The sequence below is a fragment of the Muntiacus reevesi genome, chromosome 1, assembly GCF_963930625.1.
Source record: "Muntiacus reevesi chromosome 1, mMunRee1.1, whole genome shotgun sequence".
NCBI lineage: Eukaryota > Metazoa > Chordata > Mammalia > Artiodactyla > Cervidae > Muntiacus > Muntiacus reevesi.
This window is the reverse complement of record NC_089249.1, coordinates 64,670,327-64,687,421: the sequence shown is the minus strand read 5'-3', so window position 1 is coordinate 64,687,421 and position 17,095 is coordinate 64,670,327. Positions and strand designations below refer to the sequence as shown.

Sequence of the window (17,095 nt, the reverse complement as noted above, 5' to 3'; positions counted from 1 at the left end):
GCTCTTTCTATTGGGTTTGCAGGCTGGGAAGAGCCTACTTGAGACTATGGTCAATAGAAAAGAGCAGAGGCCAGTAAGAGAGATTTCTGACATTGCTTAATTGATTGTATTCAGGTCTGTCCGTGGATTGTCAATGTATATTATTCAGTGTATAGGCAAATAGAGAAAGGAAGGGGGCGGGGTGGGGAGGGGGAGAGAGAGAGACTCATAGACATAGCTGTTTTGTATCAGCCAGTTTGAGTTCCTTTCATTAGCAGCCAAAGGTCCTCATTCATTCAACTGCATTAAACTTTTATACCTCTAAGAGCACTTAATCAAAAGATGATGACGAACTATTTGTCCATGCACACCTTTATTCCACTATCTAACATATATTAATGATTAGTCAATTGGTCACAAGTCAAAACTGGTCTGGCAAACTGGATCCTGTTCAGGGTGACCTCAGTGAAGACAGTGGAGCCCCAAGTCTCCCGGGTTTTTGTGGTCATAGCCGGTTGGTTACCTAAGGATACATGCAGCTCAAACAGCATCACAGCGCCCTTTTCAATACTGGCATATTCCTTCAAAACAGTCAGGTTTTTTTCATGCTCCCTCTCTGGAGAAAGGAGAAACACAGTTTAAAATTCAAGCTGGACTACAAAGGAATTGGAAGAATGATTCTGACTCTTTTCTTCAACCTTGTAGCTGTGAAGAAACAGTGTTTTCCTTCAACCTATTAACGGAGCCTGAATGAAAGAATGTCTTCCTGGCCTGGTGATGAGTCTGTTCCACCTAAAACTCGAATGGATTTCTTTAATCCCCAGTGTGAAGTCCTAGTCTCAGTTAAGGTGATGCGTCGCTGAACCACAGTGTTTCGAGAAGAGACAGCATTAAACACCCAGGCTGCAGCACCAACAAGGAATAGGGCCCTGCGTACGCTTCATGAATTCCCCACCAGGAGTCACCAATAACAATGCCTGGGAATAGGGTCTCTATGTTCTCGCAAAACAGATCAAGTATGTGATTAACAGGGAACTGGTGAGGCTTTTGATACCATCACACATGCTCCTTCAGTGTCACATTCTTGTCATTTTTATTGCTTCTTCATCTGCTACTGTAAGGTATGTAAGATAGAGTTTTATTTTTACATTCACATCCCATCTATTCCATGCCTCTCTCTCGTAAGGAAGAGTGGCAGATTTCCCCTTTCACCACACACACCCTCAGCCAAGGTCACATTCTCAGATCTCTTGCCTAATATGTGCATGTATATATAAACAACCCAAAGACGTATATAAATAAATCCATGTATTGTTTAGGGGGTATACATCTCTGTCAAGAGATTAGATAGGTAGATAGACAGATGATATATAGTATATAGATCTCAAAATAACTGACACACATATCTCCCAAACTCTGCTAAAATACAAAACTTATTATAGTATCAGTCTTCACTAGATTACAAGATTTAGAAGCTACATTCAATTTAAAAATAGCTTTTGAAAAAATGTATATATCAAATATTAATACTATTCTGGAGTTAGAAAAACTGTAATGAGGTGATAAAAACTGAGGTACCAGTGGTGAGATAAGGCCTTTTAGTCTGGGAAACTACTTTTTGAAGTCAGAGTAGATAGAGTATGGTCTAAGAGACCTCCAGATGAACAACTGCTCCAACTATCAAATCTGCATGTTGAGATACTGAAATAAATCTGAGTAAGGAACAACACTAAAGATTAAAATTTATTTGGATGAGCATCTTTCAGCAGGAGTGTGAAGGGGGAAGAGGGTATGTTAAGAAAAGGGTAGTCAGGCCCCCTGTTCCTAGCGAAGCTTCCTGCACTCTCTCAACAGAATGTTAAAGCAAGAGCTATTCAGGGAGAACAGGCCAAAGACCCACTCCATCCCTCCTGAGTCAGGGAGGAGACCCTGGGTTTCCATTCAAGTCAGGGAAGGATGTCCTTATTATGTGGGTTGCACATCATGATGCCCAGTGCACTTCCCAGGAGATAGCTAATTCAGGCTCGGGGCTCCCCTGCTGGAAGCACAAACTTCATCTTCCCAGGATAAACCAGAGGGCAGGCACTGCTCAGGTATCACTGCTCTGCTTTCAGGAAGAGGAAATGAAGTGCAGACATGTGAAACCTCTTGACATTCTGCCTCCCCAAAGATGTCGCTGCCTGCCTCTGCCTCCGCCTCCTTGTCCTGAGCTGAAAACTCCCAACTAGAGAATCACAAGATGGGAAAGCTCCTGGTAAATTACCAGATGGGATAGCTCCAAATGGGGAGCTGCCCTGGTGGCTCAGACAGTAAAGTCATCTGCTTGCACTGCTGGAGACCCGGGTTCAATCCCTGGGTTGGGAAGATTCCCTGGAGAAGGAAATGGCAACCAACTCCAGTACTATTGCCTGGAAAATTCTATGGATGGAGGAACCTCAGAGGCTATAGTCCATGGGGTCACAAAGAGTCTGACACGACTGAGCGACTTTGCTTTCACTTTCAAAGCTCCTGTTGCTGAAACAGACACATATTTTTTAATGTTTCAATAATTATCTCTTCTAGTCCAGTGTTTTCAAAATTGGTGGACCAGTCAAATTTGACCAAGCTGAAAGGTTGTTTCAGGGTCTCCGTACAATTTCAGGTCTTCTGTAACTTACAGGATGTATATTTCCAGTGATACTACTTTGATTCTAGTCACCTGAAATGAGTTTTTACTTACATTTGAGAACTGTGAAAACTCAGAGATAATAAAAAGGCTATCACTTTATATAAACACAATCTGATTAGGTAAATGCCAGTCCAGTTCTGAGGTCAGCTGTAGGGATAGGTGGGTGTGGATCTGGGCCCCACAGGTTGACCAGTATCCCTGGGGAGTTGTCACCACAGCAAGTTGTTTTAAATAAGTTTTCTTAAAAACAAAACCAAACCAAAAACAGTTCATCAAGTGACACAAATTGATGAGTCTTCTGCCCTCAGACCCCCGCCCCGCCTGCAGCGGTGTGGAGGTTGGGGATGGCACCCTGGGTCTTCAGGCGGACTTCAGCCCCTCAGCCCCTCGTGTCCTGCAATGCTTCCTTTGCTGCTACGATGATCCTTGCTGCTACTTTCAAAGACATGGCTCCAGCAGCTGCATCACTAGGTGCAATGTGCTCTTCACAGCTTAGTGTCCTGGACAGGGGTGTTATCCTGAAAGCAAAAGAGGAAGGAATAAATTAGGAGGAGAGGAGGGAAATCTGGACACTCAGCTTGTCTTCCTGGGGGTGCTAAGTCAGGTAACAATAGTAATAGTGATAATAATGCTATGTGACTGACATAGTTTTTCACACTCATCAACATATTTACTCCTCACAGAAGCAGTATGAGTTTGGAACTTCTGTTTGCTCTCCTTTATAGGTGGGTTAATTAAGGCACAGAGAAGTCAAGTGACTTCCCCTAGGTCATACAGCTAGCAAGTGGGGGAGTCAGGATTTCCCCGGGATCAGAGCTTGGGCTCTCAACAAGGACATTGCCTTTTCCTTGATGCTTGGCCTCCCATGTCCTCACTGCCCTAGCTGCTCCCCTCATCACTCACTCCCGTTAATTTCATCATCCTGAAACACTGCTTAAGAATCAAAGAGAAAGAGGAAAAGTACCTCATGAGCAGGAATGTATATGGCTAAACAGGAGTTTCAGGTTTGGTTGAAAGTGACTGAAGAGACAAAATGAGCAGCAGTCTGGTTTTGGGAGTGTGGAATGAGGGGCTGCTGGCCTGTGGGGGCGTGGCTGGGGCCATGTGACAGCGGGGCTGGCCCTAAGCCGTCAGGAGCAGCCAGGAGGTGATGGGGAGGGCCAGCTGCAGGAGTCACTGATGCTGCCGGGAGGCCGAGAAGGGGCCAGGGCAGCCCAGCCAGACAGAGGTTAAAGGACGGAAGTGGTTTCTAGGGTGGGTTGCCAGCATCAGCTATTTCAGAGAGGTGAGGATGACAAGAGCAGAGACACGTCAGGTCCTTGGTGGCTGGGAGGGCATGACTGAGCTTCAAAGTCATTGGTAAGAGTGAGGGTCAGAGAGCAAAGTTGAGAGATTTATCTTTAGGATTAGAGATAAATGTTTGTAGGCAGAAAGGGGCGAGCTAGTGAGGTGCTGGAAATACAGACGAGTCACCGAACAGGAAAATCTTGGTCTAACCCCCTCGCTGAAAAGGCACACGTATGCTCTACAAATATCTTGTAGAAAAGTCCAGAAAACGATTGACACAGCAGACAAGGGGGGTAGTCTTATCAAGGATAAAGGGCCTCTCCTTGGATTCACAGGGAAAAGAGACTTTGAGGGTATGAGGCAGGTGACAAACAGGCTGGTCTTCCTTTTGGGTAAACAGGAGATGAGGTCATTTGCAAAGCAGGAGAGGAAAAGGCAGGCAGTGAGTTGGGGGAACGGGGATGAAAACAGGATGATACAAAAGCAGTAAAAGGGTGTCCCTGCGGAGGATGGATGTGGTTCAGCCAGATTGGTAAGAGTTTATAACAGATCCAGGCAGCATGGTTTTGTGAACTCCACCAATGACATTCACAAGTCTTGACAAAGAAGGTGGGTGTGAGAGTGACTGGACTTTGGGGGTTAATATAGAAAATCAGAGCAGTTCCATGGTGAAACCAAGATTAAGGTGCAGAAGGACAACAAAAACATGCAGAAGGACAGCTCATAAGTGACTGTCTCCAAGAAGGGGCAGGAATTGTCCAAAGTCACAGAGCTCAAGTTGACACAAAGGATACCAGCTCTACTCATCAGAATAAACTGCTTTACAAAAGAACCTCTGTAAAAATCTAGATAACTTACTTAATCTGGAAGGGGCACTGCTTCTAACTCTCTCTTGGTCATCTCAAGCTTGGTCAAGGTAGAACCAAAATACCTCAGGCAATGGTGCCAAAGGATTTCCCGGGGAAGCCAAGTATGAGGCAGGCCCTTGGGTCACAGTTTTCCCCAGGGATGCCATACCTGCTCCAGGTCTTTGCTGGATCAGGCAGAGGCAGCTTGAACTAAAGAAACACCTTCCAACACCGCCCCCTCTACCTCCGCCTCTAACCCCCATCTTCTTTGATTGGTAGAAATATATTGATCAGATCAGCTACATAAGAATATGCTCAATGTCAAAGACTGTCAAGAGGAAGGGATAAGTATATACAGGAACTTAAAAAATATATCTTTGTCCAGAATAACTGCAACTGAGCGCATCAAGCCCAAATAGGACTGAAAATATGAACATTGAGTGATTTATGGTGATTATGCCTACTAAAGAGAAGGCGCAAAGAGAAAGATGAGGATAGAGATTCAAAATTCATTCTCACAGATAACAAAAATTTACTGCATAGCACAAGGAACTATATTTGATATCCTGTAATAACCTATAATGGAAAAGAATATGTATAATCAAATCACTTCGCTGTACCTCTGAAACTAGCACAATATTGTAAATCAATTTAAAAAAATCCATTCTCCATACTCCCATGTTGCTAGAATCTTTAAAATGAGAATTTGTTCTGTGCACTATGTAATAAAAATTAGAGTTTATCCAGTAATTTTAGATACAGGTCAGTTGGAAAATTATTCTAACATTTATTAATTTAGTTCATTAATTAATTCACATTAATAAAATAGGCAAAATAGGAGAAAGTCTTTGCTGTGTCTGCCAGCTTCTATTTTAAAATTACACTAGGAATCTATAGACCATACCTTTTGTTTACCTTACCAAATTTTGCCAATTCTTTCAGAAGAGTGGATAAACTGAAAGTTCCAGTGAATAGCATATTATTACTGGTCTGATGCAAGGGGAAAAGGGGAAGTTTGGGTGTACAGTTTCTGGAAAAGACATTATTTTCAACTGAGTCATTTTTTGTTCACTTGGCACCTCACACACATACTCATATTTATCCCTGTATATTAAAGAATTTAACATACTAAATCCTCAAGAATTTTTTCAAGAATTTATCATTCTTCAATTAAAATCTCCTTGGGAGTAGATGTGTGTTTGTGGCCAACACACACACACACTATAACTAGTACAGTGTTCTGCACACAGTGAGGATGTGACACATGCAATTAAATGAGAAATGAGATGCTATTAAGCTCTTGTAAAGAGGCAGCACCTCGCATTTAAGTAATAAGAAAGTGAAAATAGTGTCTTGAAAATCAAAACATCCAAAAATTTTAAAGTATTACTATTGAAGAAAGAACATTCAAAAGTTATATTAGGATCTGAATTAGGATCTGGAGTATAAAAACACAACCACAAAAAAGGAGGGCTGGAAGGTATGCACGCCTGGCCTATGCAATCTGGGCAGTCCTAAATGACAGCTCTCAGAGGGCATTTGAGAGCTACAGGCTGAGTATGTTCAACCAATTTTGTGCTTATAAATTATTTCACCTAGTTGCTTCAAGAATCTAGATATTAACCACTGGAAAAACCAAACCAAACCAAACACACCGGCAGGGTTGGGGTACAGAGAAGGTGAGCGTCAGGGGTAGCTCGGCAGGGGCCCCCACGCAGAGAAGGGCCTCACAGAGGGTTTGGGATCTGTGTTTTGAGCGCCCTGGAAGCCACGGAACAAGGGCGAGCAGAAGTGAGTTGTCTTCCTCCAAATATATGTCCAGTCCTAACCCCCAGTTCATGTGCATGTGACCTTATTTGGAAAGGGGTCTTTGTAGAAGTACTTAAGGATCTCAAGGGAGAGCATTCTAGACTCAGGGTAGGCCCATATCCAATGACTGGGGTCCTTATAAGAGAGAGGAGAGGGAGTTTAGAGGAGCACAGAGACAGACCATGTGAAGACAGAGTCAGAGGTTGGGGTGATAAGCCTACAAACCTGGGAATGCCAAGAATTGCTGACAACCATCAGAAGCTGGAAGAGGCAAGACAGGATTCTCAGGGTTGCCAGCAGTCACAGAAGTTAGAGAAAAAAGTTAGAGAAAGGCATGGAGCAGACTCATCCTCCAAGCCTCCATAAGGAAGCAACCCTAAAACACCTGGCTTTTGGAGTTCTCGCCTCCAGAACTGTGAGACAATACATTTGTATTGTTTTTAAGCTGCCAATTTGTGGTAATTTGTTAGGGCAGCCCTAAGGACATGAGTAATTTTAGAAATTACTAACATTTAGACTAAATACACAAGCACACCTCTTTGGTTGCTGTACAGAGAATGGACTATGTAGGCAGAAAAAATGGAAGCAGGAAAGTCAGAGGCTGATGGTGGCTTGAGTGAATGAATGAACTAATACAAAGGGAAGGGGAAACACTGGAGGGTGACTTTGTTGATGAGATTGTCAGGGGTGGTGGTAGGGGATGGGACACAGAACTTTTCTTGTGGAAGCCTGGTCTTGCTCCTGAGGCATAGGTAGGTGAGGTCAAGGTAGGCTTTCTGGGAATGGTAGAAGAAGCCAGGTGAATAAATGCATGTCCAGCAGGAAGGAAGGGACTGAGACACTCCTTCCACCCATGTGTAGTAGGTATCTAACCCCTGTGCATGAATAGGTGAAACATAAAGTGTAGTGAAGCCGCTCAGTCGTGTCTGACTCTTTGCAACCCCATGGGCTGTAGCCTACTAGGCTTCTCCATCCATGGGATTTTCCAGGCAGGAGTAGTGGAGTGGGTTGCCATTGCCTTCTCCAGGGGATCTTCCTGACCCAGGGATCAAACCCAGGTCTCCTGCATTGTAGGTAGACGCTTTTACCGTCTGAGCCACCAGGGAAGTCACATAGATGGAACATAAAGCCTCCTCTATTCATTTTGTGTGCTTTCTTTTTTAAAAATTATTTTATTTTATTTTCAATTGGAGTATAGTTTTATATTAAAAATTTTTTATTCTATTTTTTTAAATTGTAGTCACAAAACCTCCTTTAAAGGCCCAAATCAAAAGCTACCTTCACCCTGAAGCTGCACTGGCACTCTCCACATACAAATTGTTTCCCCCACTTGTGCTCCAGGCTTCCCTAGGAGAAGCCCTGCCTTCTTTACTGCACCCTAAGGAATGGCTGGTCTCAGGTGCTAGACTGTGAGTTTTCTATGGAAGGAGTACCTCCTTTGCTCTCGGAATCCACCACAGCAAAGAGCCCAGGCCCAGACACTACACCAAGAGGCCTCGATGTGTGGGTCTCAGTCACACCTAGAAAGACGCCAGGGCTGCGGGGCAGCGAGAGGCAGAGCAATGGACACACTTCCCTTTCTGGTTGCTCCCCATCACGATAGCCGGTCCCAATCCAGCACCCGTCTTACTGCACAGCTGGCTGACATGGGAAAAGGGGTGCGCTGGCCCTGCCCTGTCCTGGGGGTTGGGAGTGGGGTGGGAGGGGCAAGGCAGGGCGCCCACCTCTGTCCTGGGGACCTCACCGCTGGTGTCCGGCTGGGCGTGGCCAGAGTCGGGGCTGCAGCCTGGCTTGAGGCTGGCCCCCTCATCTTGCTTTTCCTCGCTGGTCCCCTGCTCTGGGCTGTGGCCGCCCGCCCCTCCTCCAGGAGGGGGTTGAGGGGTCTCCTCCTCTACGGCTCCCTCCTCCAGCCCCTTTGTGTCTTGGCTGCTTTGTCCAGGTGCCTCCTCGTCACTGGCCACCCTCTCCTTCACCTCTGCAGGCTCTTCTGTCTGCTCTCCAGCCGGTCTCTCCTCTGTGGGGCTCCCACACCCATCCTCCACCTCTGAGCTGGAGGCTCGGGCTGGATGCTGGCCAGCCCCCTCCTCGGAGCCCCCCACAATCTTCTCCGGCTCCTGGGCTTCCCCCACGGCTCTGCTCTTCTCCTCCAGCTTCTCTGCCCTGCTGGACGTCCTCCGCAGAGCAGGGGATCCTGGGGCTTTGCTCTTGGCCGGGAACACTTCGTCCCCGTTCTCTTCCTTGGCACCATTCTCCTGGGAAGGCTCCACGGCCCTGAACTCCCCCAGTTCCCCACAGTCTGACTGGGACCTCCGGAATCTCCGGGAAGGAGGGCGCCTTTTTATGGAGCCCCTTGTCCGCACCTGGAAGAAAGTGTTAAGCAATATACATCTGTGAAAAAGGCCAAGGCGAGGATGCATGTTCTTTCAAATGCCAGTTTCACAAGCCCCACCTGAGGATCATTTGATTTTCCATGAGGATGTAGCACTGTTTGCTATTTATTATAGGTAGAGCCCTATGGGTATATGGTATTATATGGTAACCTGCAGAATTTTTTTTGTGTGGGTAAAGATAAAAATGCTTTCTATCCAATAAGAAAAGATAACCTAAGATTTTATTGTTCTGTAAAACATCAATCAGTTTGGTGTCTAACTTAGCAATTTTATTCTCACATTTGTTCTACTTAATTGCCTATAAATAACCAGTTCTTTGAATGAGATTTACCAACTTATAGATTTCCTCATAAATTAACAAGTTGAACAAAATCACTATTTCATATTAGAGTCATGTTTTAACATTTTGAGGACGCTGCTTTAACAAAGGTGAGTAGAAAGTGTGTGAGACTCAGAACTAGGCCTGACCTTGGTCCACTGAACTTTGTCAGAAGTTCAGTGGGATGTTTATATCAGATGCTCTACTCTATTCACGTGATGTGTCCTTTAAACATTAATGTGCAAAGAAGGGACTTCTTTGGTAATCCAGCAGTTAAGAATCCCCCCTGCCAATGCAGAGGCACAGGTTTGATCCCTGGTTGGGAAACTAAGATACCACATGCCACGTTACATTTTTGTGTTTGTCAATCCTAGTTTCGTCTCAGTGGTTTAGAGTGAATGCTTGGTTTTAAAAGAACTTCCCAGAAACTTTGCTGAGCCCACAGTGAGGCTAGCCTGCATACCATCAAGGTCCTCATGGCCTGCAGGGTTCAGAAATAATCCCACCTGCTCCCTTACTGCTGTCACAAGACTAAAGTCCCCAGTATTAGGGCTCTCCCCGGGGTTCCTCTCTGCCCCCAGGGGTCTCTCCACTGTTCTGGACTGAAGGATCCCCATTCTGTCCCTAGCCAGCAGGCTCAAGCCCAGCACATCACCTTTTTATTTCCTTGGGTTCTACCTGTTTCTGCACATTTGATCTCTTTTTCTTAGATGGATTCTCTGGAAGGGTCCAGAAGATCCTGCTCTCTCCATCCATAATTCTAAAGTCACGTTCATTTATTAATACCATTTCCTGGCATTGGAGCCCTTTAACTCTTAGCCTCTCCCTGGCTCTGGCCAAATTTGCCAGGTGTATTGTTGGAGTATATTGGATTGTATGCACCTCTGATTCCCTGATTCTTACCTCCTTCCAGTAGGGCAGGGATTTGATGAAATTACACACAAACCACCAGGTAGCATCCACAGAAACAAGCCTTGTTACACATCTTTTTGCAAAGGAAACAGTTTGGACGTTTTTTAACTGGGGTGGGCGTGCAGGCTAAGTCGCTTCAGTCATGTCTGACTCTTGTGACCCTATAGACTGTAGCCCTCCAGGCTCCTCTGCCTGTGGGTTCTCCAGGAAAGAATACTAGAGTGGTTGCCATGTTCTCTTCCAGGGGATCTTCCTGACCCAGGGATCGATTCTGCATCTCTTACGTCTCCTGCATGGCAGGCAGGTTCTTTACCACTAGCGCCACCTGGGAAGCCCCTTAACCCTAGATGCAAGATGCAACAAACATGACTTGAGCCTGTTCTTGGTCACTCAGGAGTGTTTGGATCAAGTCAGGACAGGACAACCTAGTGACCTCCTTTTTGCTGAGTCACTGCTTTTGTCATAAGTCTCAGCTGGGGTCAGTTGTGAATTCCCTCCTCTCTCTCCACAAAGGATGGAGCACTCGCTCCCTCCCCATGCCTGCCTTTCAGGTGAGGGGAGCAAGTTACAGGGAGAGGGGATGAGAGAGACAGGCTCGGTAGAGGGTGAGCTTAGTTCAGGGATCACTTGCCAGAAAGAGGAAACATATCCTTTGTTAAAAAAGCAGCTCTGACCACAGCTAAGGTGTGTCTTCCTTCCTTCAGGACAACAACAGGGTAGAGGTAATTCAGGATTGCCCAGTGCCCACATGTCCACAGACATTATAAACAAAGACATCACAATACTTAGGACCCAGACATTACCTTATTGTAACAGGGCAGATGACTGCCTTCAGGAGGTTGGTCAAAGCTGACGGGCACCTCCTCTGGTTCGCTGGGCCGAGACCGCACTCCAGGGCTGCTGGGAGTAGAAGGCGGGCTGTGAAATGGTGACACCATGGCCTTGAATCCCGGACTCTTGGGAGAGGCCCCAGGAAGCAGGGCTGCTGGATCAAAGGCTAAATTGGCCTGTTGGGAAAGATGAGGAATTTCAGGTAAGGGAAGAGAGAAGATGAAATTTCCTACTCTAGCATGCTGATTTCCTGGCCTTAGAACTGATTGAGACTAGGTACCATGAGGCTTTTCTTATTTCCTAACCAATTATCCATTGTCACAGCACGTCCTGCTCCTGGAAGACCTGCTTACTTTGTCTACCTTCTGCAACCAGGCTTACTCCAGCCTGCATTCCAGAATGCCCAGGAAGTACTGACTTGATCTAACAAAAATGCATTTGAACAGTCCCAATTTATAGACAAAGAGGCTAAAATAGCAACTTCCAGGACTTGCAGGCACAGGATCTCACACTAAGTCAGCACCTTCACCATCCTTGTCGTCAGAGTCAGTAGCAGTTACCACTTACACGATGCCTACTCTTTGCTGGGCGTGTGCAGTTTCCCCCTCTACCCTACACATTCAGTTTTGTTCCCAAGGCGCAAATTAGCAAAGTGTTTAAGGAATCTGCCCTGGGATTCAAGCCAGGTCTCTTTGTCCCTCAGCCTCCGAGTAAGTACAGGGTCTTCCTCAGTGGACGGCCAGAATTATGGACAGAGCAGGCCCCAAGCCCCTCCAGGGGGAGCTGGCAGTGCAGATGCAAGCGTGTGCCCCAACCTGGGCATCACAGTGCAATTGACACCAGACAAAAATGAACCCTGAGGGCAAGCAAAGAGAAGGGGTTACCCAAAGGTAACCAGGGCCTGAGGGAGTCTTAAGGTTAGTGGGGGTGGAGGCAGGTGGTGCTAGAACCATCCGACTGCCTCAGAGAAGGTGCAGGAGGGATTGAATGTGAGTGCCCTGGGTCCCCTAGCATCATCTAGGGGACCCGGTTCCTCCAGCTCTACCCTCTACATTTCCAAATCATTGCCCAGTTGCCAGAGCAGAAAAGCCAGCAGCAAGGTCTGCCGGGAAGGGACCAGGCTTGAGGGGCAGACGATGCTCTCCACGCAGACACATCTGACTCCAGATATCTACTCTTCCACTTGATAGCTGTGTGACCTACAGGGAGTCCAGTAGCCTTTCGGTGTCTTGGATTCTTTATTTGCTCAATCTACTGAGCCTGACCTTCAGAGTCGTTTATGATCTGGTCCCATTACTCTCTCCTGTCATTATCTGACCCACACCCTCTCCCTCCAGACCTTCCTTGGTGCTACCCTCCTGTCAGCCAAGGCTCTGTCATCCTGAAGAACTCCTACATGGGACTTTAGGACTTGCAAAGTATAGAGCGTTATACATGTTTGAGATGACATTAGTACTTCTGTTGTGATTTTAAGGAAGAATTTATAATATAGACAAGATTGTGTCATGGTAAAATTAAAAATATAGAAGTTACATAGCAACACTGTGAGCCCACGCCACGTCTAAACGCAGCATATGGCAGGTACCAAGGGACAGGTTTGAACCACACAGGCCGAGGGAGTTGATGCACTGGGATGACTCAGAAGGCTTCCTGGCAGTGGGGAGGTTAACTGGGCGTTAAAAGAGGTCTTCTTCCCCTTTCAATGTCAAGCTGGGAGATCCTCTCTGTGAGACTGCTCACGGGCTTCCCCGGTGGCTCAGTGGTAAAGAATCCACCTGTCAATGCAGGAGACACAGATACAACCCCTGCTCCAGGAAGATCCCATACGCCTGGGGGTTACAAAGTTCGTGCACCACAGCCATTGAGCCTGGGCTCTAGAGCTGGGCAACTGCAATTCCTGAGCTCAAGAGCCACAACGACTGAAGCCCTCATGCCCTAGAGCCTGAGTTCCACAGCAAGAGAAGCCACCTTGAAGACCCAGCACAACCAAAAGTAAATAAATAAAATTATATATTAGAAAATACTGTTCACAAATAAAGTGGGTCTTCTAGCCAGTGGAAAACTTCTTTAAAAAAAATATTTTATTTTTATTTATTTGGTTTCACTGGTTCTCAGTTGCAGCATGCAGAATCTTTAGTTGCAGCTTGCCAGATCTAGTTCTCTGACCAGGGATTCCCTGCATTGGGAGTGCAGACGCTTAGCGACTGGATCACCAGGCCAGTCCCTTGAACTTTGAATTATGAACTTCTTCAATAAAGACACACCATAGTTTCTAATCTCTTCCAGTAGAATATTTAGAAGAAAAATTGTGCTTATGATACATTTCTTAGTTCTTTCCCTACCTAGTTCCAACAAAGTAAGGTTCCTAAGGGATTTGGTCAAATTATATACTATTACTGACATTCTTCATAAGGTTAAACAATTGGAGGTCAAAATCTCATTCTCAGGTTTCCATGTTTCCCTAAGACACTTGTCAATGACTGTAAAAGGGGAATAAGACCAAAATTTCAAGGTACATGGTCTTCGTGACAATCGCCAGAACTTGACTGAGGGCTGTGGTGGGCTGCAGGGAGGTGGAAGTAGGTGTCCTGCATTACACCCCTGACATCAAGGAGGGGTGTCCAAGTTTAGGGGTCCCTTGTGAGAGATCCCTTTGAGGTACATGGGAGTCCTGCAGCCTTCTACAGTGACGGACAGCCCACCCCTTCCCTGCAGCTGAGATGGAATCAGGGCTTCTCATGATGAGTTAAACTTCAGAAAGACTCCTCCTGACCCTTCACCAGGTAGGTTCATGACCCCAAACCAGAGGTGCTTTCCTTAACACCAAATTGGGCTGGGGGTGAACTCTCTGGGCTCTCCCATAGCTGAGAACCACAGAGGCTGTGACCACCTGTCCTGACACATCACTAAGAATGACTCCACAACAAGGATGATGAATCAATTTCATTAGTTGGACCCAGACAGGAGAATCCAATGCAGGAGAGCCTTGCTGAGACTGCAGTGAAAGCTTAAGCATCTTCTCTAGGCCTGACCCAGGCATATCACCCTTGCTCCTCCTCTGCATTTCAGTTCACACTTTCCCACACCAGGAGAACCTCCCTCCCTCCTTTCCAGCCACCATTGGGGACCAACTCAGGGAATAGGTGTTTCATAAAGCATTCGTCAATTACTCTTGATCACTTGACTTTCTTTTTACTCTGTAATTCTAGAGCAGTGGATCTCATCTAAGGTAGGGGGCAGGGGGATGATTTTGTTCCCATGAGACATTTGGCAATACCCAGGGACACTTTTTCTTTGTCAGTTTATTGAGTGTTGCTGGCATCTACTGAATAAGGACTGCTGCTAAACATCTTGCAGTGTACAAGGCAGCCCCCTGAAACAAAATTATCCAGCCCAAATCATGCTGAGGTTAAAGAGTCCTGGTCTAGGGACTTCTTTGATTGTCTGCCTTCCAAAGCAGGGAACGTGGGTTCGATCCCTCATCAGGGAACTAAGATCCCACATGCCTCGGGGCAATTATGTCTATGAGCTGCAACTAGAGCAAACCCATACTGCAACAAAGACCCAGTGCAGTCAAATAATAAAAATAACAAATTTAAAAAAGAAAAGCCATACCAACTGTAAAAAAAAAAAAAAAAAAAAAAAAAAAGTCCTGGTCTAAAGCAGTAAGAGTTGGATCAGTCAGTCAGTCAGTTCAGTCGCTCAGTCGTGTCCCACTCTTTGAGACCCCATGAATCGCAGCACGTCAGGCCTCCCTGTCCATCACCATATCCTGGAGTTTACTCAAACTCATGTCCATCGAGTCGGTGATGTCATCCAGCCATCTCATCCTCTGTCGTCCCCTTCTCCTCGTGCCCCCAGTCCCTCCCAGCATCAGGGTCTTTCCCAGTCAACTGTTCGCACTGGGTGGCCAAAGTATCGGAGTTTCAGCTTCAGCATCAGTTCTTCCAATGAACACTCGGGACTGATCCCCTTTAGGATGGACTGATTGGATCTCCTTGCAGTCCAGGGGACTCTCAAGAGTCTTCTCCAACACCACAGTTCAAAAGCATCAATTCTTCGGCACTCAGCTTTCTTTATAGTCCAACTCACATCCATACATGACTACTGGAAAAACCATAGCCTTGACTAGACAGACTTTGCTGGCCACAATTTAGATCTCTGGTATTTACTCTCCCATATGTCTTTTATTGTATCATATGTGAAAATTCTGGGCTTCGCTGTTGGCTCAGATGTTAAAGAATCTGCCCGCAATGCAGGAGACCCAGGATTGATCCTTGGGTGGGAAAGATTCCCTGTAGAAGGATATAGCAACCCACTTCAGTATTCTTGCTTGGGAAATCCCATGGACAGAGGAGCCTGGTGGGCTAAAGTCCATGGGGTTGTAAAGAATCAGACACGACTGAGTGACCAACATTAACCTGTGAAAATCTTGCCTCCACAACGAGACTGTGAGATCGAGTGCAGTTATATGCTTCATTTACACTCCTAGGAAAGCCAGTGGGCACAGTGGTGAGGGCATACAAGGTAACTGGTGATGAGGAAGGACAGAATGCTTTCCAAACAATGAACTTGGCCATAGTGGTGGTATAATGTCTAGCAACTGAATTTCAGCCCTGTGTAAGCCCTGTGTAAGGCTGAAGTGGTTTGTCACTGCATTCACGCCTTAGAAAGGACTTGACTATTCCTGGAGCGTTTTTTGCACTGTAATGTCCTTTTCTCATAAGATATCCCATTCTCTTCCACCTCTGCTAGGTGTTAACGACATGTGTTCACATTTGATAGGGTCCTTATTTTAGTGTTTTGCCTTTAAGTAGAGCTTCCCACCCTTCAGGGCACTTTATTTTATTTTTTTTGATTTAATAAAGTTTTATTTTTCAAAATGTACAGCTGGTGGGACCTGTTCATGCATCTTCACCAGCAGCTGGGGCATCTCCACCCTTGGTGTTTCTGGTGTAAATCACTTGAACTCTGTGATTCGAAACCAGTTTAATAAGTCCTTTACTAAGGAGTTTCTGAAGGGCTGCTCTAGCCAGGGAACCACGAATTTTCAGTCTCTCAGAGACGACAGCTGGAGTTATAAGCTTATAGCTGGGAACTTCTTTACAGAGTTTTGTCATATGTTGCTTTGTCAAACAAGACTAGGTTATTGAGCTTGTCCTGAACTTTGCCTTTGGACCACTTCTTTTTGGCCTTGCCCCCAGATTTGGTCACTGGATCTTTGTCTTTCTTGGCTGACTTTCCCGCATCTTTCTTCTTCTTGTCGTCCTTGGGCGGCATAGCGAAGGCCGGAGAGCAACTGCAACCACTGCCGCCTTGCTAAGATGTCGGACAAAAAGGCTTCAGGGCACTTTAATCTCTAGTTGGTTATCAAAGGTCAACTATCCAGGTGACATATGGGACTACCCCCAGGAATCCCAAAGACATGCAAATATTGGACAAGAGGTAGTGACATTCTAAACTTCTGAACCATTCTGAACTTACCTGAAGTTTCTCAATCAGAGGTGAGCTCTTCACTTTGACTTTAGGAGGGTGGTTTGCACTGGACAGTGACTTCTATAAAAGCAAATGGACCAAAACAACCAAATGAGTAAGGTGAAGGGAAGTGGGGTTCTGGTTGGAGCCCAGAAGCCACAATTGGAATGAGAACAAAAAGTTGGTTTCATCACTTCCCCACTTAGCTGCAGGGACTCACTCACCTCCTCAGGTACTAGGGCCAGCAGGTTGCCCCTCCCCTCTTCCTCTTCCTGCCACTCACAAGACCACCTGAACCTATGCATTGGAGCAAGCAGAACATCCTGTCCAGGAAGGATGCCTTCATGGTCATCATGAGGGAACAGACTATGTCTGAGGGGGATAAGATCTTCAGTCCATGACCTTAACAATGTGGGAAAACAATTGGAGGGGATTTCAAACAGAAAGGGGAAGGGAACATCCATTCTGTTTGTCACAAATATAACAAGAAACCATAGAGTTGGAGTGAAACCTGACAGAGGTATTATTGAAATTCTTTCCTTGAACTAATAATATTTTGGGAAACCTCTTCAATAGT

General features: G+C 45.9%; 1 protein-coding gene and 1 pseudogene across 3 annotated transcripts in view; both read right to left on the bottom strand.

The window, feature by feature from the left end:
* Nucleotides 1–1,270: 1,270 nt before the first annotated feature.
* Nucleotides 1,271–17,095, bottom strand: part of RCSD1 (RCSD domain containing 1) — a 72,720-nt gene continuing 56,895 nt past the window's right edge. For 2 of the 3 annotated variants that reach the window (XM_065946317.1, XM_065946321.1), the window contains 4 exons: nucleotides 16,528–16,599; nucleotides 11,016–11,219; nucleotides 8,316–8,951; nucleotides 1,271–3,165 (listed from right to left, as the gene is read on the bottom strand). In XM_065946317.1, coding sequence (XP_065802389.1) covers nucleotides 3,133–3,165; nucleotides 8,316–8,951; nucleotides 11,016–11,219; nucleotides 16,528–16,599 — 945 coding nt within the window. In that variant the 3' untranslated portion in view covers nucleotides 1,271–3,132. The remainder of the gene's footprint in view (nucleotides 3,166–8,315; nucleotides 8,952–11,015; nucleotides 11,220–16,527; nucleotides 16,600–17,095) is intronic. The other variant, XM_065946320.1, reaches the window with a different exon arrangement.
* On the bottom strand, nucleotides 15,883–16,361 carry LOC136160712 (small ribosomal subunit protein eS25 pseudogene; annotated as a pseudogene).